Raw genomic sequence first — 22,397 nt, 5'->3', positions numbered from 1 at the left:
GGAGGTGATTACTTCATGCAGTAGTAAAAATGTAACACACACTTAAGAGATTGTCTAAGACTGGAAGTACTAGTTTAGTAACCCATCACATATTCGACTGTGATGGGACCAAGGTAAGGGCATATATGTAAAAAGTTGCATTAATGAATCCTGTTTGAAATTCCATTATACACAGCTGTAACAATTAAGATATTCACACAATTGTTTTGAGATTCAGCTTATATTAGGGAACCCCCCCTAAATCTTTTGTTTAGAAAGATACAGGGTATTAATATTTGTGACGAGTAGCCATCAGCCGTGTGGGTGCGTGCATTCGCTGCTGAGTGACAGGCAGGAGATCGAGACGGAGGTTGAGGTTGATACACCCCGCAGGTGAACAGGATTTATTTACATATCAACATACCAAACAGCTCATGTTACACTACCAGCAATGACGGAAGATCTACAATATCTGAACTAATCTTCTCTGTTCAATAATAAAATAACCTTGCTGAAGAGCTTGAGCATTGTGGATAAACATGTAGGGTGGCTATGATGGGCGGACATGCCACAGATTACTGTATATGTACAATGCATATTTTTTGTGGGTTGAAAAAAAACAAAACAAAAAAAAAAAGTTTGTCAGGCTATTTTTTATTTTGGATACATAATATACAAAAATCACAAGGTTTCAATAGCACTAACTCCACTGAACTTGCTAGTTTTAGTTCAGGTCCCTCAATACAAACTATTAAAAGATCTCTATGAAAGTATAGGATTCTCTGTTTTCTATACAATTCTTTTAATATTATGCTAGCTTTCATATATTATTTTACTAATTTCTTGCTCCCAGTAAGTACAACTGGACTGCTGTGATACTCCGTGATGGTGTAATAAAAATACTAGTGAGATCCTTGACTCTTATTGTATAGCCTACTGCAGCTTGATAACCCTGTGTGAGGGAATCTCATTATCCGTGCTTTGTATGTATCAGAAATATCAAATGTTAAAAAAGGGTAAAATTTAAGGCAAAGTGCCCCTTAACTAATAACATGTATATAACTGTTATTGTCAACAATGCTTTTAAATATAAAAACTTTATTAAATGTAAATCATACTAATTATACTGTATGGGGGACTATACATTACCTGTACATGCTTTGAAAACCTGTAATCTCTCTTCAACACTGCTTTCTGAAACTGGTAGACACATAACTGCCCATTAACAAAAATGAACAGTTATAAAGGCTGCCTTGTAAAATGGGCAAGTGAAACAGTTAATAAGAGATAGTGTTTAAAGGCAAAGTAATGTGCAAATGAAATTATTAAAATTGGAAAATGAAATGCAGAAATTGCTGTACAACTCAAACCTTCTGGGTTAGGGTCTTATGATATTACCATGATCATAAATGACATGGGACACTCTTAGAGCTAATAATGCAATTGTTTGCCAACACCAGAACTCAAATTATAAACCCAGGCATTTGTGAATTAAGGCACACATTCATCAGAGGTTTAAATATATCTGAGATGGATACTGGTTTTGCCAAGATGATCTAACACCTTGCCTTGTTTAAATAAGCAGTCTGATGTTCATGTTCCTCTGCCTCCTCGTCCTGAGCCTTTATGAAGTTGTATCGGTGGTACACTGTGCCATCACTGCTGGTGTAGACCACATCGGACTCGTCAGCACTGTCGTCAGGGTCCGGAACGCCGTGCAGCATGTCGCGTCGGTACGAAGCACTGGGATCAGCACTGCCGCTCAGCCTCTCGTAACTCAATTTCCAGCACAGCTTCTTCCTGGCCCGAGCCTGGTACAGACCAAACACGGCCAATGTGATCACCAGGACCAGCATTACCAGAGCAGGCACTGTAGCAGACACATGGGAGATCACCAGCGAGTTCATGTTCTCCGACATCAGCCTCCTCTCCAGCTCAGGATTTGGACGCTCTATACACAGAGCTGGCAAACAGAAAATAAGAGTTACTGCTTGTGTGGATAAAAAAAACAAAAGGATGCTTTGCATATTAATCCATTACATTATCCATCTCAGCTTTATAGACAAAATACAAGTTAAATAAATACGAACAGCACTTTCCTTAACACCTCTTTAAATTGCTTCACTGCCCAACTCTTTAAAATGAATATACTTTTTGAAGACTACTTGCAAAATTCTGGCTCTTAGTTAACTCTGTGGATATCAAAAGTACTGTATTAACAGACTGATGTTAGTGGCAAGATGAAGTTGTTCTTGGTGCCACGCTCAAACGCTTTCTTAAGTGCTTACCCATACCAACAAAACATGCATGATGCTTTGATGATGCATGGATCACACAAGGCATTTGTAAGGTATGAAAAAAAAATACTACAAGGATTATGTTTTGTGCAAGGTGCCCTTGTATCTTTTTTGCACAGTTTGTTCTTTAAATAATCCCTGTGTTTTATTGGAATGGGTAGCAGCACACTCAATTTAAAAGCTGAACTTAGTGATTATTAAACATACAAGGAAGTGTCTGGAGTGAATGACTCCCTGAGGCAATGCTTCATATGACACAAGTCCGGTAAATAATGAACAGGACACGGTGTACATTAACTACAATGAAAACAGTACTTTGCTTTGCTTGCAAATAAACATTATAAGTGGATGCACTTCCTGTTGATTTTGTTGTTCACACATGCTTCTTTACCTGAGTTAGTAGAGCAAAGACAGCAGTCGGTCTGATTCCCCTCACAGCACTCAATGCATCTCTTTTCAGTTGGGTGCAGAGCGAAGTTCAGTTTGCAACTCACACACTGATTGGGGCCTAGACCAGAACAGTGTCTGCAGGAGCTGTCACAAAGTTTGCAGACCTCCTAGCAGGTCAATCAAAACAGAACAAGCATGTTAGTAATGCATCCCTGCCATGCTTGAAAAAGCTAAATTAAAACCATCGCTACCATTAAAGGACCTTCCTCCACCCTATGAACATGGTTCTCTAGACACCCGTAAAAGGAAAACTGTGTGACATATGTAGTTATGGGTGCCTTCATTGCCTTGTCAAATTATAATATACAGTAAATCATAAAAGCACCAACCAAGTAAGATGTAAAAGCCAAACCTGTAACTTACAAAGTATATACTGTTACAAGGTTTAGCTAAATATTAAATCAGTATATTTTCATATCACTGAAACAAATATGCAAAACAGTTCTTGGTGTCATTGCAGATATACAGCAGATGCCATAGTCTCTGTCCTTGTGGTTTCAGCCAGTTAACAACTGCTATTGAAAGTGTACAACCTTATCCTAAACCACCGTCACAATTATACAACTTGGGATTACAAATTGGCTGGGTATGGAACAAACCCCTCCACCTTTCACGTGCAATACAGTCACTGCATCTAACCCCACATTTTATTTGGGCCATTTTTGGCATGTTGGCAGGTTGGGTTTGGCTGCTGTTGTCTGTGTTACTTACATCCTCTGAGAGGTAGCGCTGTTCCTCACAGCGAGGGTAGCAGATCCCGTTCTGTAATGTACTTCCCCAGTCACAGGTCAGACAGCCCTGTGGTGTGTAGTCTGTATGGGCAAATAGAGCCACCCAAACAACAAAATGACTCATTTTGTACTGTTCAATTGTTATTACAAACACTACCAAAATATACCGCTGGTAGTGACTTGCACCCAGAATAAAAAAAAGAAAAAAAAGCTTTTACTGTGGCTGACTGTAGATTCTCAGAAATCCTAAGAAGCCTACAGTTTGTAAACCCAATGAAATCCAGTTAAACATCAATACCCTATATAAACAATATCACTATACAAGTAATATACAGTACTGTATACAAATAAATGCATATATTAATACATTTGGTCCTTTTCCTTGACTGTAAACTGATTATATAGTTATGTAAATAATAAGAATATGAATGAATGAATGAATGAATGAATGAATGAATGAATAAATAAATAAATAGCAAAAGCTGTGTTACCTTTACATGTTTTGCAGCTTGTGTGGCACTGTTTGCACTTGTAGTTCTCCTGGTAGAATCTCTCTGGGCAGTGCTCCACACACTGCCTAGTCCCCTCCAGCTGCAGCATGTGGGGAGGACAGGACAGGCAAGCCTGAGGCCCGGGGCCTGAGCACAGCCGGCATGACGGGTCACATTTATCACAATGGGTGGTCCCGCGATAATACCTGCAATTGAAAGCAGCTATTAATTAAAGTCTCATCCCAAGAGTGCCGAGACAATAACGACTACATGCAAAACAGACACAAGACAGTCTACAGTTAAAGACAATGTCTGTGATGTGTCACCTGTTACAACATTTAGCTCCCTTCTTAAAACAAGAACTTTTGAACACAGCCCTACATTTGTAAATAGGCTACAAACAAAATAATGTGGTTTATGCTTTTTCCCAACTTTTATAGATGTATATTAGATGACACAATACCCAGCTGATTAAATATTTCTCACCCAGCTGGACAGTGTAAAATGCAGAGATGCATGAATCTGAAATAGCCTGAAGAACACGTTATACAGTCTTTAGGGGAGGCTCCTGTACAAGTCGCACAGACATGGTCACAAGCAGAACAAAAACCCAGCCCAACACCATCAGCTTCTTCACTGGACTCGAATGTGCCAGCTGGGCAGACTGTTAGACACGTGCCATCTGGAGGAAAGGAAAAGAAGATATATCGCAAGTAGAATTATATCTGTACTCATCTTTTAAGGGGGGAGGGGGGGGTGCAATGATAAACAACTGTCAAAAGATTAGATCTGCATTCTTACTGTACAGGTAGTTGGGTAGAGTGCAGGTCTGGCAGTCGTTGGCATTGGGTCCATTACAGGACTCGCACTGCTTGTGGCAGGCCACACAGGTGAACTGGTTATCATGCAGGAACGTTTTAGGAGGGCAGTTGGAATCCCCAGTCACCCCACACATCATCGTATCAGGATTCAGGGCAAGCCCCTTCTTACACTTTGTACAGTCTGTCAGTTCTGGTCCAGTACAACTAGAACAAGTCCTGTCACATTCTGAAAAACAGGCTTCAATTTAGTTTTCATTTCTTTCATATGAGTCATTGATGGATGAACAATGGCACATCTCAGATTAGACTGCAAGTATTGTACCTAACATCCAATTGAACAGTTTATAATGATTAATTGTTAGTGATAAGCATCTATGTAAAGCAGACATCTTAATACCCAATTTCCATTTTTCTGTGTAATGTATGTACTGTGCATTGGCAGACAGCAGGGGTGTGTAATTGTTATGATTAAGAATCTGGGGGAGCGGTATGCAGAAGCTCTAATGATTTTCAAAGCTTTGCTAGAACAGAAACAGCTTGAAAAACAGGACCTCGGCTTTAAATCACTCAGACACTACTTCCTACATTTTCCATTCACAGAGAAATACAACAACAACCTTATCGATCTAATTGTTATTCATTATAAAAAAAACTAAATACAAAATATTTTATATTGAGTGTATGAAGCAAGTTATGCTCTATCCTAAAATCAAACTCAAAAGACTTGAAAGAAACACCAGTGCTTAGAAGCAAAACAAAAATGTTATCAATAGCATTCCTATTAACACAAAAGGCACTATTTCTTATTTTATAAAATATTTCAGCAATTATCTTTGATACAAGTTTGATCAAACCCATGCAGTTACCGATGCAAATGAAATGTACTTGTTTTGGAAATTTTTCCATTTGTGACTCATCTTCCAATAGAAGTAAATGCATTCACACTGAACAGCGTTTTGTTTTTGTTTTGTTTTTTAATAGAGATATTTGTTTTTGCAAGGAATTAATTATGTTTCCCATAGAAGTTAGAATGTTACATATAAATACTAAATTGGCAGTATTCAGTTGCTTTTCCTCAATGAAAAAAGAACCACTGAAATGAGTAACGCCGGGCTTAAACTGCACGATTTTTGCTGATCGCCGACGAGCTGAGGAGTCGGCGACTAATTTCTTCAAATCTGGGACAAATTGAGGTTGTCGGGGATAAAATGGTCAATACGTGTGTGAGAGGGTCTGCGATGGCCCGTTAATAGCTTCTGCGATCTCCCGACGCTCTCACGACGTCCCGACAAATGTCTAACATGTCAGAAAACTTTGGTCCTCGACAAAGCAATTCGTGAAATGTGTGAGGGGCTACAGGCAGATTTCTTGACAAATGCTGCCTGCAGCCAATAGGACAAGCTAGCAACAACAGCGACGAAGAGAAAGGTTGTGGCACCCTCTGACATAAGTGACATTCCGTATCATGATCGCTCATTGAAGGTACCTAGTAAGTAAATAATTGTTATAACGTGTTAACGCCAAAGCAGATATTGTGTGTGCTCTCCTGGCAATCAATTTCTACAGTCACTCGTATTCGATAACCCTTTCAAACCCCTACTATATGTTTGTATTGCTACTTTATTCAAAATACGAGGAGGGGTGCGCGTCTGCGTGTGTGTGAAATAAAGAGAATGTAGATTACGTTGTTGCATATTTAAACCTATAACAAACTTGTAGTAGCCTAATATTAAAGCTGTATTCTAGTCTGTTCAAAAGCGCAACACTCGCTCGTAGTACAAAATATTCATTAGTTTAAAAGTCTTCAAATGATTCATTAGAATTTAATCTAATAAATATTTTGTACTACGAGCGAGTGTTGCGCTTTTTGAACAGATTAGATTTTATTATTTTGGTTGCACCTCGCAGTCCGCGGCAAGATATCTCGTGCAGTGTGTGTAGCTTGCAATCTCCGATCTACAGTGAGAAATCATAGTTCACTCAGTAGTGCGAGTGGAGCTGCGTCTCCCGATTGCAAAAATCGTGCAGTGTAAACCCGGCTTAAATCTTACTTATTAAACCCAAAACAATACATAACAGCAGTCAGTGACATTTTGCAGAACCAGTGTTTTCTGGTCTTCATGCAACATCGTCAAAACAATGTTATAGGTTCGTTTTTTTCACAGTTTTTTTTTTTTTTTACAGTTTCATGTATGAAATAATGTCTGGAGTAGGAAAGCTTAGAAAAATTCAGAAATTATAACAATTTAGTAGTTTTACATCGTGTCATAGTAAGTGGTTTCATTAGAGTACAACTGTGAATGTAAGGTATTTTTTACTGTATATCGCAAAATGTATTTTGGTTTCTTTTTTAAAGTATTTTCAGCGTCTTTTTCCACTCAATTTTTTATGCAAACTTTAATCTAACATCAAATGATTTTATACCATAATGCCCATACAAAAAATCTTAGTACTGTATTATAACTGCAATATTTTGGAATCAGTAGTAAGAAATAATATCCATTACGTTTGCTTTTGTGTAGGTATATTCTTCTATAGGTGTTCACTGCAATCAATATACTCATGGGAGTGAAAAAAACTCCTTCCTACCATGACTGTTGGTCATCCCACCCTGAGCTGAGTCGCTACACTTAATCACTTATGTCAGTAAACAGACTTAGCTGACTTTTCACGCACATACATCTGAATGATAATTCAGTCATGCCTGAGAGAAATGACTTAAGCCATGACAAGCTTTACAAAATTAGACCACTCACTGAAAAACTAAAAAGCAATTTCCAGAAACATTACTCCCCAGCAAAGCAACAAGCCAACAAACGATGGTCAAATTGAAAGGAAGGTCCAGTGAAGCGAGGGTATAAAATCTCGAGCTGACATGAATGGTCATGACTCTGTGACTTTCAGATTTCAGCAACAAGCTCAGTGAAGAGAAGCTCTGGTGACCGTTCAAGAAGTGAAGATAGCGACTGCAGAAATCCTACATTACTGTTTAACAACGCACAAGCCAGGCCCAACACATGCCTGTACACAGCACCTCGAGGCATTGTGCTGTATGCAGTACAGCAAAGTCGGAGAAGAATCGTTTTACTGTGTTCCACCAAAAATAAACTATTGGTCAATTCACAATAAACGACTGCAGAGTCACACTGGTTTTAATATGTAACCACATGAGAACTCTGAGACTATTTTCTTTTCAACAGTTTTGTTGTTTTCAAGGTTCTAGTTTTATTATATGTTCATTAGAGTTATGATAGTACAAAAAAATTGGGTACTGTGCTTCAAAGGGTTAATCAATTGAATCAGTGTATTTTCTAAACCACATTTTGCAATAATATACAGTAACTATACCATGCATTTGTGTGGAGGCAAATCGTCTCGATGATTGTTGGTGTGCTTGCAGGTTGAGGAAAACGACTTTATTTTTCTATTAGCTAGTCATGTTTAATCCATTGCTAGATATGTGGTTTGAGACCAGATCTAAAAAAAATATACAGATTTTATTTTCTCATAGCACACAGTGCCGTCTCCTCGCCCAAAGTACAACAGGAGACACCCTGCTCACCACATGTTAACTGAGTATTATAGCACATTCAGGCATTTACTATTGTTTGCACTGTTTCCACTGTGTGATGGCCTTACCCTGGCATTCGTTGGCTGAAGACTCATAGTAAGTTCCAGCAGGGCATTCCACGGAGCACTGCCCCTCGTACAGCCTTGGAGACTGGGAGGAGCAGCTGTCACAGTCATCATGCTGTGTCCCCGAGCAGCTTGCACAGGTAGAGTGGCAGGGGATGCACTTCCCCTGGTCCAAGTCCTCAAAATACCCTTTAGGACAGGTGGCCTTGCACATGCCATCGAGAAGCAGGTATAAATAGCTGCACGCTGCAGAGGAACATTATCAACACGTCAGAAAACATGAATTAGCCAGGTAAGACCTATTTCTGATGGAAATAAATCGTACTGCAGCCTGAGCGCATATATCTGCCTGTCCACTTCGCAGAGCAGGACCCCATAACCCAAATAACAGAATGTATTTATTTATGTCTAAATGGTTCCCCTTGGAAGGCCAGACTAAGTAGCTTCACATTTTGCTTAATTGCTTTTTTTACATCCCACATGCAATTGTATGGTCTTGCAATAATTCTGAGTGTTTCTGTTCCTCCAATATTTATTTATTATAATTTTTCTTTAGCTCTGCCTTTACCTGCCTCACAGTGTCTCTGCTGTACACAAGTGCTGTGACTGAAAGGCCGCCTTCACTTTAAATCAATCAATAAAACAGTAAGGGAAATGTAAAAACCCATCCTTGTTAGAGTGGCTAATAGCTGGAGCTAAAGCAGCCTACAGCAGATTATCTTTAGAAAGATTTTACAGTAACATATGGGTGGCTAATCCAGATGCTGCTGAGCACCCAGAGCCAATAATAACCACCTTTACAGGTTTTCCCATCGGTGCAGGTGTCACAGTGTGCCGAGCAGTGTCTGCAGGTCCTGTCCACGTCAGGGTAGTACTTGACTGAGCAGTTAGGACTGCAGCTCCCATTCTCCAGGTACAGCCCCACAGCACATGACATGCAGTTACTTTTATTCTCATCACAGCTCAGGCAAAGGCTGTCGCAGGCTTCACATGTGCCCTCTGCACTTTCAAAGTAACCCCTACAGAAAGATGTTAAAGTAAGTACTAGAGTATAAGTAGACCCCTCTGTATCCAAACTACAAGGCCATGGAAACAATCTAGGGTGTATGCAAATGGAAAGACCTCCACAGCTGTGACTGGTTGGGGGGGGGGGGGGGGGGGGCATGCCTTTGGTTCAGAAAATGCAGATTCAACTAGATACAAACTGTTTTCAACTTGGCAGTCATGGGCCCCATAATTAAGCACCTCCTCTGCACCACCAATTGTAGAACTCCACTGCAGCAACTGGGAGTACCTAACAAGCAGACCAACGCTGTATCCCATATCAGATTAAAAAGAATAAAGGATTTCAATATAAAAAAAAAAATGAAAATGGCAATTTACTGAAAGTGCAATCACTGGAAAACAAACTATCCCTCTGGAAATTATAAATTAGCATGTTTGTTTCTATTCAAGGATATTTGGCTAATTAGAGAATGACCTTGATTTGAGACACCCAGTGTAATATTTCCAAATGGAAGATCGCTCACTCTGGGCAGTTAGACCAGCAATTCCCCTGATGGAGGAATTGTCCCTTCTTGCAGCGGAGGCACTTCTCAGCGCCCCCCTCACAGCTCTCACAGTTTGCAGAGCACTCTTCACACAGCTGGGTGGCAGGGTTGATGAAGTAGCCCATAGGGCAATACTCCACACAGGCCCCCTCCTGGTCAAGGAAATAACCTGGAAAAAAAGAAACAATATAGAAAACAACTCCCTTCGGTATTTCTGATCAAAAATATGACGAGCCCCATAAAGGTTTAAAAATAGCTTAATAGAAGGTAAAAGAAAATCCCCATTTGCGTTCTTGTGAGACGTGGCAGTCTCACACAGGGGTTGCAGTTTTAGGTTTGTTTGTTTTTTTAAACAGGCTTACCAGTACAACATGAGGAACAGTCCAGTGCTTGAGGTCCGAAGCAGGTCTTGCAGGAGACATCACAGCTGTAACACTTATTGTCAGCAGCTAGGAAGAGAAAAGCGGGGGTTGAGAACAGTACACACTCATCATGAACTTATATTGAAATGTGCATTTGGCATGAAACTAAAGCTAGCAATTTTAGTCATTTATTATTTATAGCATTAAAATTGCATCAGAATCAAAGAATCTCTTCACAGATTCTATTGCTTATGATTACTAGCAAAGTCTTGGGGTTCTTACAGAAATTAACATTTATATCATTTATGTCAATCCGTAGTTACAATCCCCAGACCTGATTGGTTTGATTTGTTTGACACATTTAAATTATTTTTACTTTACAAATCACAGTGGAGTTCTAGCAGTTAAATTGAGATATACCGATTATTTTTCTATTTGTGTCCAGTTGAGGGCAGTGTTGTGCTTAGAGTGGCTTAATCCATGTATTTTATAAATAACTGAAAAAAAGATTAAGGTACTTGCACAGAAGCACCATTAATAAATATGCTAATAGCGTTGAAAGAAAGAAAGAAAATGAACAGCAATGCTTGTGCAAACTAGAACATATTGTACATAAATTAGAAGACAATATGCTTATTGTGAGGGACAGGATTTTTTTTTCTTTACAGCACAATCAAAGGAGTCAGATTACCATCCATATACTGGCCCTCCACACAGCTGGTAGTGGGGCACTGCCCGTACATAGGCAGGTTCCCGTGAGGGCAGGATTCGCAGTTCCTCGGCAGCGACCCGTGGCAGGTCTGGCAGGATCCGTGACAAGATTCGCAGCGCCAGCTGCTTGGTTCACCATAGGTGCCATCTGGGCATTGCTTTACACAAGATCCATCTGTGGGTGAGGCATATGGCAGGGCATGGTGAGTTCCTGCAATACTATTAACTCACCTCTCTAGAGTCCACACTGCATGCCTGCTCTCCAGGTCTCTTAACAGGGAGTGTGGGGCTGTGAGATCAAAGCACCCTTAAGTAATTTGAGTAATTGTGACCCCCCCCCCCCTCAAAAAAAAGGGTATTAAGTATTTTAAAAACGGGTTCTTATTCTTAAACCGATCTGATTTATACTCCCAACATTTTAGGATTTAGGCTAAACCTGATTTAATCTCAAAATGTTCTACAATTATTAACCAAAAATATTATTAATCTTATGTAACTAATACAGAAAAGCTTGTGATCTTTTTTTTTCAATTAGTATATTAAATGGAAGTATATTAAAAGCCTTAAATGTTTTGTTTGTTTTTTTTTCTTGTCAAGAGTATGATAAATAGTAATCTGATTATGTTGGGAATACATTATAAATTTGACAGATAGCGGACACTGATGGTTGTAAAGATTTTGCATCTCTTTAAGTTCTCATGGTTTAAAGCTTTATTTTATTACTTTTATTCTTCATATTGTAAGTTACCTGAGGGTATTCATGATCCAACCATCTAATTTTGGAACTGAGTACCAAGTATACTGGTGTTCTTTCTTAACTAGAAACCCTAGCGTCCAAGCGCTGGTTATCAATCTTGGCAACACAAAATGGGAATTTAAACAGTAATTGGCCACTCCAATCTTTTGTCTTTTTTTTCTGCATCAGTAATAACAACTAGGATTCAAGTTTTTAAACCTTAATTGCAATTAGCCACTCTCCATATTAGTATAATAACCGTCACTCCTCAGCCAGTTCATTGGCATGGAGAATTCAACAGTTCTGCGTGGCTCCTTATTGCACCACAAGCATGCTGCTGGATGGAACATTAAGACATATCTGTTTCTTTAGTTTTCTTTCAGTGCTCGTGAAAAGTGCTTAAATCAATGCACTTGAGTGAAACTCCCTTACAGTATTACCCCACATTGTAGGTACTCTGCACTCCTCTATATGCCACTCAGACATGCAAACATCAAAAACACTGGCCACCCATTAACAGAAAATCAAACACAATAACACAAATGTACAATTTGCTGAAAAGTTAATTTCATGTTTGCAGGTCAGCTTTCAAAGGCTTTCTGTATTTCCTACCTGGCCTTCCCTCACTGAAAGTAAATAAGGCAGTGATTATTTTTTTTTTGCGTTCCAAGTCAGCCATGAAATTGTGACCTAAATCTCTTGGAAATGAATCTTAGAATCAGCTTGCTAAAAACAGCTTGTTTTTGATAGAGTGGATGGAAGAGAACAGCCCACTTTAACCTTTACTTCCAAAGACGAAACTGCTGCACCTTGTTCCAATATCAACGCGGGGCTGCTGCCTATTCCATTCTCAGTCAAGGGTTAAACAGAGGTGAAGAGCCCCTTTGAAAAGAATCTTGTTTCTGGCATCATCCTTCTGTCTGGCAACTCTAACACTCCACCACACCCAACAGTTAGCTTTCATTAGATTGCCCGATGCTTGAGATTTGGTATCTGCCTCTGCATTATTTACATATTTTCTTTGTTTTGCTTCTTCTAGCTAAGCAAATAGAGCCTGCAAACTTAACGGAGTCCCAAATCAAGCTCGGTTTTATTTTGTTCTGCTTCCCCCTGGAAACAAAAGTTACTCATTTTCAAATAACTGTGGCAAATGGAAACCATGCTCAAGATATGCAGGCACACACAACTCAACTCAGTATGTGGAAACTTCTGATAGGGAGATTCAAATTGATAAAAAAAAATATTCTAGCAGTAATTGGAATAATGAATAATTCAAATATAACATCTTAAAGGTGCAGTACAGCTCAACATCATTACAAGGTATACTTTAAATCATTAAGATTTCAAAGGGCAGGACTTCATGCAGATGGGATTTCATCATGCAGAAGGCGTTTGAGGAAATGTATTGTATATGGAGCTTGTTGGGAATCATTTATGGATGTCTTTCTTACCACTTAAATAATGGCCAGCCTGGCAGGACAGGCAGAGGCTGTCGCTCCTGCAGTCAATGCAGGGAGTTGGACAGGCAAAGCACATCTTCTTCCCCTCATCCCGGTAGGTCTTTTGAGGGCAGCCCCTGCGACATTGGTATCTGTACCTAGGATAAAAAAGACAGACGAGAAAGGGTAATTGCCAATTTTACTCAGCAGCCTGTTGCTTGCCAAAATATAAATTCATGATTAATTAACTCATGAGGTAATTAAAGATTACCTCATGAGTTAATTAATCAAAGACCTTATTACAAAAAAAAAGGTGCTCAATCACGTCTCATTTTCCAGCTTGGAAAACACAGCCTGTAGCCTCTGACCACCTTTCAATAGAGACATCACAATAGCATCCAGGTAACATTAGAGCTAGACACACCATATCATATAAACCAGGGCCTGGAGAGCTGGAGAATGCTTTCTGTGTTCCTGGAAGACAGGCACTCAGAGAACACTTGTTGTATTGTTCAAGCACTGTGATCGCTGTCATTTAATTACAGAACACCATTTAACATTAATAACCTGTTTCATATATTTTAAAATACTTGGTAAATAATGATACTTAAAATAACTAAGCTTATTGCAACTCATTTTGTTGTTTAGAGCATGTCCTTCATTTGAGGTTTAACAATTTGGTATTTTAAAGGGTTAGACATATCAAGAAGGGTGTTTTCATCATGTTTTCTTGTTCTGGTCTGATCCAAGGGCTGCTTATTTAAAACTAGCTGTGATCTTGCACTGCTATCTGCTAGAGCATTTATCAGCCCTCTGGGCACAGACGGCAATAATTAACATACCAATACAGCTTATTGGGTTTTGGCTTGATCTCGACATTCTGCTGTATGTAGTATGCTCCCTTCCATTCATTTTGAGAATACAAATAGGACAAACCTTTGAGAATACATGGTGTTTACAGAAAGCTGCAATTTATTTGAAGCCAAGCAGGCTTTACACCACGTCACAAATTATTCAATAAAACAACTTTAAGAATGGTTCAATACAAACTCAAAGCCTGTAATAACCAGCCACCAAACCCACAGAACCTTTGTGGGTTCAGAACAGCCTGAATTAGCAATGAATATGACTCATTTCTCTCTTCCAACAAGAACAAAAATTAGACGGTCACGCTTTGTTTAAGAGGCACTCTGTAGTATATTAACTGTTTATTAACTAACTGCCTTGTTTACAAACACATTAGCAAATGCTAATTCTTTGCGAATTGTTACTTCACATATAGAAACCTATTTTTTAAGGTAATACAAAGGTTAGCTAAAACTGTTCAAACCCTGATTAAGGGATTATCAATTCCAAGTCAATCGTGCCATTGAAATGGGGTTAAATTGATTGAAATTCTCTTTTAAATATGTTGCTGTGGCAATATTTAATAATTCATGTATATATATATATATATATATATATATATATATATATATATATATATATATATATATATATATATATATATATATATATATATCATTACATATGTATTGTTTAAAAAACTTCATTTGATTTTTGAAGTAAACTAGCATTTTAACAGTTAAAAAAAACTAAGAAAAGTGCCTCTTAAAATAGCATTTCAGAAAAACAAGTCATCATTAGGGTACTTTAAGTTAACCCAATGTTCAGGAGAATGATCTTCCAGAAAAATTTAAATAATAGCCTGCCTCTACTAAATGTTAAAGTAGATGATGCAAAATGCACCATTACTTACAAGAAATAGCCTTCCATGCAACTTTTACAAAGTTCGGGGTCATCTGTGTGAGAGGAAAAAGGACATTTAAAAGCTACAGTAAACCATAATCAAGCTCAGTACTAAAATCTAATACCCTGGGTTAGTGTTTACTGCATTGTTTTATAGTCCACCCTTCTGCTATAGACACACAAGCTCTCCCCTTGCAGCTTATGACTGTCACTACCAATTTAACTGCAGTCGATGGAGCTAAACTATTTTTGTTACAATGAAAATACTTTACAGGGAACACCATTAGAGTTGATATTTTTAACCAAGGATCTTATTTTCAACCCCTGTAATAATAATAATAATAATAATAATTCTCTCATTAGCTCCCAGGAATTTAATTAGCTACAATGAACTATTGTCCCATTCACAACTTTTGCATTGCCAGGTTATATCTCACAAGCAGACTTTTGGCAACCATTTCTGAAATTACTGTACATACTGGCAAATGTAGTATAATGGAATTATTTGTTTATTAGGCTATGATTAAAGTTATCATTTAAAATCGCAAAGATTCAAAAGATACAGCTTTACAAAGTCTTGTAGGTTACGATTCAGTTTCTGGCATCAATGTATGTGCCATTCTTCTTGATATGTTGCCAAGTGCAGATTTTTATTCCAGTTCGATTAATACATTGATAAGTACTTTAAACGAGATCAGATTTAAAGGGTATACTCATCGAATGCATGTCTACCTGCAGAGCATGTTTCACATCCAGTTTCACAGTCAATGCATTCTCCGGTTTCAGGATCTTCCACCTGCCCTGTAACAGTAACACAGCCATTAAAGCACCAATCTGGCCCTGAACACCGGACAGACCCTTTCAGCAAGCCCAGCTCTGGAAACCAAGTACCTGTTTCAACTATTTCTAGATTGATAACCCTACTTAATTACATCAAATAAAGAAAGCTGTCATAACATACATGCATTTTCATATTTCAACATGTGCATACATTTTCTTTTTTGGTAAATATTTTAGATAAGATATTTCATTCAAGATAAATCCTTAGGAATGTTTTAGGTGTACATTTTAGTTTCATTGTTCATATTTCCCTTCCTATTTTATGGTGCAGTCAGTGTTTTTTGGGTTCTTCTGTTACTCCGATATTGAGTTGAAAGGTTCCACTGTCACATGATTTAAATACTGTAGCATGAGGCTGTTTCCAAAGACTGTCAAAAGGTAAGGGAAATGTTATATAAAATAATAATAATAAAAAAAAAAAAAAACTATTAAAATGACAGCTGAGGTAACATACTCTTTATTTTAGTAAAACATTTATACAAAACTGGATCACAAAGGCTTGCCAATCAGCTCTCACTGTTGTAGAAAGGAATCCTGGTCTACCTTCTTTGCATTCTGTGGTGTGGCAGACTCCACTTTGAAGCTTGTAGTTTCCTGTGCACTTGGCGCAGACCTTGGCGTCGGCGCACAGCTCACAGTTTACCATGCAGGGCTCGCAGGTGAACAGGTCCTGCTCAGGGTAGAACCCTCTGGGACAGTGCAGCCGGCAACGACCTTGGTGGAAAAAGCGCTCCTGCCCGTCTTCATCTGGAAAAAAGACACAAAACAAAGAATTCTGGAAATGGATTGACAACCCTAGAGCTGCTTTAAGAGCCTGTAATTCTGATACAAAGAGTCTCATAACCCTGCTCGGTTGTATACTAACATATTTTCCGGGTGTTTACTATAGTCTTATCAGATTTGTTGAATCAACCACTTTGTGTGTTAAAAAAAAAAAACACTGGCCACCTTTCAATAGAGACATCACAATAGCATTCGGGTAACATTAGAGCTGAAGACACACCCTATAACACATTTATAAAAAAAAATAAAAAAAAACACTGAATTGCAGCTTTAGGGATTAATTGTGGTTTTCCAACACTGACCACTGACAAATAATAAGCTGTTGGTAGAAAAGCTTAATACTTGCAGCTCAGGCCATGGCTCTGTCTGTTACTTAGTTGTCACTTCAGTAAATATAAGAGGAGACATTTTCTGAATGAGGAAAGAGTATATGAGTGTCAAACTCCTCTATGACCTGGGGTGAAGGGTTTAGTTTTATTTAAACACACACACAAAGAAGCGTTATTCCTTCAGCACCACTGAACCAACAAAGGACCTGGATTGTTTTCACTGTAATGAGACCTTTACTTTAAGGATTGCCGAGGACAAAAAAGCTGTACACAATAGAATTCAGTGGGTATTGTGACGTGTTCTCTAACCCTGCATTTATCTGGCTTTGAGCTCTGTCTGGAGAATATATTTACAGTGTCTTGCAAAAGTATTCAGACCCTTCCTATGGCGTACCATTTTGTGAAATTACAGAATGATGCATACACATTTTTTTAAACTTAATATTTTATTCAAAACTTGAATTCTCAAACTGAAGACTTCTAAGGGTAAGATAAGTTACAGTAAATGTTAACAAAAACTAGAGAAAAAACTGAAATATGTTGATTGCATAAGTATTCAGACCTGTCAACTCAATATTTGGTGGAAGGACCTTTGGCAGCAATTACAGCTGCAAGTCTTTTTGGGTAAGTTTCTGCCAACTTTGCACACCGGCTTGGTCCAATTTGTGCCCATTCTTCTTAGCAGATTTGCTCAAGCTCTCTCAAGTTGCTTGGGGATCGCTTATGGACAGCAGTTTTCAAGTCTTTCCACAGTTTCTTAATAGGATTCAAGTCAGGACTTTGACTGGGCCACTCAAGGACATTCACTTACTTATTCTTAAGCCACTCCAGTGTAGCTTTGGCCTTGTGCTTTGGATCATTGTCCTGCTAAAAGATAAATTTTTGCCCCAGTTTTAAGTTTTTAGCAGACTGAAACAGGTTTTCCTCTAGTATTTGCCTTTACTTTGCTCAATCCATTTTTCCTTCAATCCTAACAATCTTTCCAGCCCCTGCTGAGAAGCATCCCCATAGCATGATGCTGCCTCCACCATGCTTGACTGTAGGGATGGTGTCGACTGGGAGATGTGCTGTGTTGGGTCTGCACCAAACGTAATGCTCGGCATTTAGACCAAAAAGTTCCAATTTCGTCTCATCTGACCACAACACCTTTTGACACATTTTTGCAAGATCAGGTGCTTTGTTGCAAACTCCATGAGGGCTTTGAGATGGCTTATTTTCAGTAATGGATTCTTTCTTGCCATTCTGCCATACAGACTACTTTTGTGAAGTGTTCTGGATATTGTTGACTGATACACATTTTCTCCCATCTCAGCCACTGAACTCTGTAGCTCTTTCAAAGTTGTCGTTGGCCTCACAGTGGCATCCCTCATCAGTTTCCTCCTTGCCCGGCTGCTCAGTTTGGAGAGACGGCCTAATCTAGGCAGTGTCTGGGTGGTACAATGCACCTTCCATTTCATGATGATTGAGTAGACTGTGCTCACAGGGATATTCAGAGACTTTGATATTTTTTTTGTACCCTTCTCCTGATCTGTGCTTTTCAATTATTTCAATGACACTGACTTGCTTTGAAAGCTCCTTGGTATTCACGGTTGAGTCTTTGCTTGAAATTCACTACCTGACTAAGGAACCTCACAGAGACAGGTGTTTTTATTCTGAAATCATGAGAATCACTAATATTGCACACAGACAGAGGCCATTCAACTAATTGTGTGGCTCGTTAAGGTCATTTTGTGCACCTGAATTAATTTAGGTTTGCCACAGCAAAGGGTTTGAATACTTATGCAATCATGGGTTTTCCATTTTTATTTCATATTAATTATCTATTTACTTCTTTCTTTTTGTTTTTCTTTGAATGTGTGGAGTAGGTTGTGTATATAACACATATTAATTCTTACTTTAAAGTGTCATAACTGCAAACTTTAAAGCAACAAAATGTGAAAACCGTGAGAGGGCCTGAATACTTTTGCAAGGTACTGTATATAGACAGAGAGTAGATGGGGCTGGCATTGTTAAAAGGGCACATTATCACATGACCTGAATAGAATGAGGAAGGCTGTTGAGTGCTGGCACTTAGGATTCTTCAAGTAAGCTCAAAGCCAGCTGAGGACCAAATTTAGAAAAACAAGGATAACTCAATATCGGAACTACAAAACCCAGAACCCCTCAGTATGGTGACAAATGCCTCACAATAATAAGAGAAAGTACCAATGTCAAGTAGCATTATTGTAAAGATGATGCCCTTCTCTACATAATATTACCTTTGTCTGAGCTTCATTATGCTGTATTTACAGTATCTTGCGGGCAAAGACTCAATTCATTTCAACAATGCCAACATCTGAGTGCTTAAAAGGACCATGCCCACAAATGAGCAGTTAAAAATGTCCAAACTCTACAGACTAACATAACAAGCTAACTGGAATCACCTGCTGTCTTCCAAAAAAGGAACGTTCAGGAATGGGTTCCATTTTCCTTAAAAACTAAAAAAAAAAAAAAAAAAAAAAAAAAAAAAAAAAAAAACAACAACAACAGTTCCACACTGCAAAGCCATTCCATTCCTGGTGTTTCACTCTCTCTCATCACTATTTCTGTGAAAATCTGTTTTATTATTTCTTTTAAAATGTATAGACCGCACCCAAATCCTTAAAATGTAAACATGCACATGCATATTAGTATGCATAGTACAAGAATATATGCAAAACCTTATTCTTAAAAAGCAAGAAGCTTTCTGTAAGGTAGACTTCAGAAAAGCCTTCAAATACAATTGAAAACATGCAATGCCGAGGAATCGCTGTCTAATTGAGAGACATGTTTATTATTTAGGATATTTGAACTAAGGGATGTTGATGTTTATTCAGTTTTCTTGCTCAGATCTCATTTCTAAAAGATATTTCTAATCTCAGGTGCCTTCCTGGCAAAATTTTAAAAATAAAGCTGTCTTGGATATTTTTGTGGTGTGGGCAGCCACTGAGAGAGGTGTTCCGCAATCAGAATGGAGGACAGGCATTCTTTGTATTGTTTCGTGAACAGAAAGGGTTGTGAGAGGGAGCACTGAGCAAAAGGTATCCGATACCTGTGGAGAGACATTGCTCATGGGGCTTGGTGCCAGGTCTATCAGATTACAAGAGTGTGGTTCTGAATCCACATTATGGAAAGGTCAGAGTATGCCTCCTTTTGGCTTTTTTGTCATGCATTTCAAAGCACAATTCTTATTCACTGAAGAGTACTGCTACTCAATTTTCATTGGTGTTGCTATCAGATATTATCTGGATAAATAGTTTTCACAAGGGGCTTCAAGAACTGGGGGGGGGCACTTGTGAGAATATGCATAAGTGCTCTTTCTAGTTCTCCTCCTAATGTCAGGCATATAAGATACATAGGCCCTGATAAGCTACTTGCTCTTTAGCTTTACTAAATACAGGGTTAAAGAAGTTTAAATATGTGCATCAGCCTACTGTATTAATTGACCTAGGCATATTACAAGGCAACTCAGTATTTAGTTAGGTATTTTCATAATACTTCACATTCTGACTGTTGAAATAACATTTTGGCATAAATATGTTCATGTGTTTTTATAAAGCGTGAATGTTATTCATGTATTACTAATGTACATTAAAAGACACTTCGCTTTATAAATTATCCTGGCTTGACTTACATAGAAAGGAGGCAAACTTCTATTAAACTATGCCTCTCAGCAATTGTTTGAAAGGAGGAAACAAAAAGCAGCTATCCAGGCATTTTATTAAGTGGCTGTGACTGCAATACAATCAGCCAACCCCTGCAGGATAACATTGTAACCACTGTCCTAAACACAGTAGCTGGATTACCTTAGGGAAGTGGAAAGAAACAGTGTTGATATTTCACTTTCCACTGAGAAGACAGAGGGCATTGTATAAATGTTACGCTGGAAAGAAAGCCACAACTACCTTGTCTGACGGTTCTACACAACACAACAAATCTTGCAAAGATCACCTGTGAACTGTTTTTGTTCCTTACACAAGTTTCAATGGGGTGCTGTTCAAAGCAATGCACAATTAAAGACCCCCTCCCAGTACATAGCAATTTGAGCCATTGCAGCTTTTTGTGTGATATTACTTACATATATCTTTGTTTAATTAGACGCTACACCTATATTTTGCTTGTGTAACTTAAAATGAATGACATTAAAACAAAGATTATGAGGATACAGCTGTAAATGATTCTGGCTATGGCACAGCCATTGTTTTGATTGAATCAAGGCTGAAAAAACCTGGAATAGCTCTGTGCTATGTGAGTCTTACATTGTTCCTTGCCTGGCACTTTTTGTTTGTGAATTAAGTAGCAAACACAAAATATTTTTCTTTTCGCAACTATGTAAAATAAAGTGTTTTGCTACATTTTAAATCAGCTGTAGCAACTCATTAGATAGTATTTACCTTAATTAATTAACTGTACTTGTACATCTCCAGGAAGTGTGCATGCTGCTTTTTCCCAGAGGCATTGTCTCTGTGTTTGCATGTGGAAGATGAGGGTTTAGCCAAAATTCAGACAGGCTATGAATTTCAGTCTACCCCTTTAAGAAGAAAAATAATCTCCCAGCCAAATTAAAACAACAATGCATTTCAGAATTATCAAAGCCATCAATTATTTTGTATTTTAAAAGTTTGAATTAAAGTTCTGGCATTGATCTCATATCAATACTTATTATTTTGTTATGCAGATAAAGTAAGGTGTGCCTTTTTTTGTCAGACTTCTAGCACCTGTGCATACAAATTGGTAGCCAAGTTCTTTCAAGTTCCTTACATCCTCCAGTCTTTATCTCCAGTTTTTGGAAAGGAGAAAACACCTGTTGGTTTTCCAAAACTAGCCAACTACTATAAACCCAGGCCTCTACTGTACTCTTAAGTTTCTTTCTTATTTTATAACAGTCATTTTGTTTTTAAATGGAGTACACGCTAAAACATGCCCAAATAATAGCTACTGGTTTGGTTTTATATATATATATATACACACACACAGTGAACCCTAAATTAATTGGTCACCATCGGGACTCGTAAGTTGCGGATGCTTAATCATTTACTTGTATTGGAATCCTCTCTGGAGTTTACTGGCTGGTAATTTATTGCAATTCAACGCCAATTGCCTATTGTTCGGTTTTTAATTGCTAACGTCTCAGGAAAACACACAAAAACCACATTCCTGTTACAGACCCACACAAGCACGCCGGAGATACTTACCGACGCCACATTTCGTGCACTCAAACAGCTCGTGTCCGTTGCATTCCCAACAGGTAGGATGGCAGCCAACACATTGATGCTTCAGAGCAAATTGTCCGCTCGGGCAAAAGAGAGCAACTGTATTTTGCACGTATCCAAAGCAAAGAGCAAAACATACTCCTTGCAAACGTTTCATCTTTATGAGCCTCCACCTTGGAACAAATTATCTGCAAGAGGATAAAATAACTAAACCGAGGTTGATGCTTGCAGGTGCACACCGCAGCACATAGGTCCGCTGGGG

General features: G+C 38.4%; 1 protein-coding gene across 1 annotated transcript; it reads right to left on the bottom strand.

The window, feature by feature from the left end:
• Positions 1-372: 372 nt before the first annotated feature.
• On the bottom strand, positions 373-22,397 carry LOC121294411 (proprotein convertase subtilisin/kexin type 5-like). The gene is made up of 16 exons (XM_041218079.1): positions 22,118-22,397; positions 16,336-16,539; positions 15,685-15,753; positions 14,963-15,005; positions 13,216-13,361; positions 11,009-11,203; positions 10,318-10,404; positions 9,935-10,124; positions 9,201-9,424; positions 8,409-8,651; positions 4,750-4,995; positions 4,435-4,630; positions 3,949-4,154; positions 3,438-3,538; positions 2,668-2,833; positions 373-1,942 (listed from the first exon to the last, which is right to left on the bottom strand). Exons 1-16 carry the CDS (start codon positions 22,290-22,292, stop codon positions 1,536-1,538), a joined length of 2,898 nt encoding a protein of 965 aa, XP_041074013.1. The 5' UTR covers positions 22,293-22,397; the 3' UTR covers positions 373-1,535.

Source organism: Polyodon spathula, chromosome 19 (assembly GCF_017654505.1).
Source record: "Polyodon spathula isolate WHYD16114869_AA chromosome 19, ASM1765450v1, whole genome shotgun sequence".
Taxonomy (NCBI): domain Eukaryota; kingdom Metazoa; phylum Chordata; class Actinopteri; order Acipenseriformes; family Polyodontidae; genus Polyodon; species Polyodon spathula.
Note: the sequence above shows the minus strand (reverse complement) of the source record. Positions and strands in the feature narration are given on the sequence as shown.

Coding starts and splice junctions, on each gene's coding strand:
- LOC121294411 (XM_041218079.1), bottom strand. CDS start 22,292: ATGAAACGTTTGCAAGGAGTATGTTTTGCTCTTTGCTTTGGATACGTG. Junction 15,006..15,684: donor ATGTGAAACATGCTCTGCAG/GTAGACATGCAT, acceptor CCTCTCACACAG/ATGACCCCGAACTTTGTAAA. Junction 4,155..4,434: donor ATTTTACACTGTCCAGCTGG/GTGAGAAATATT, acceptor TTTCAATTGCAG/GTATTATCGCGGGACCACCC.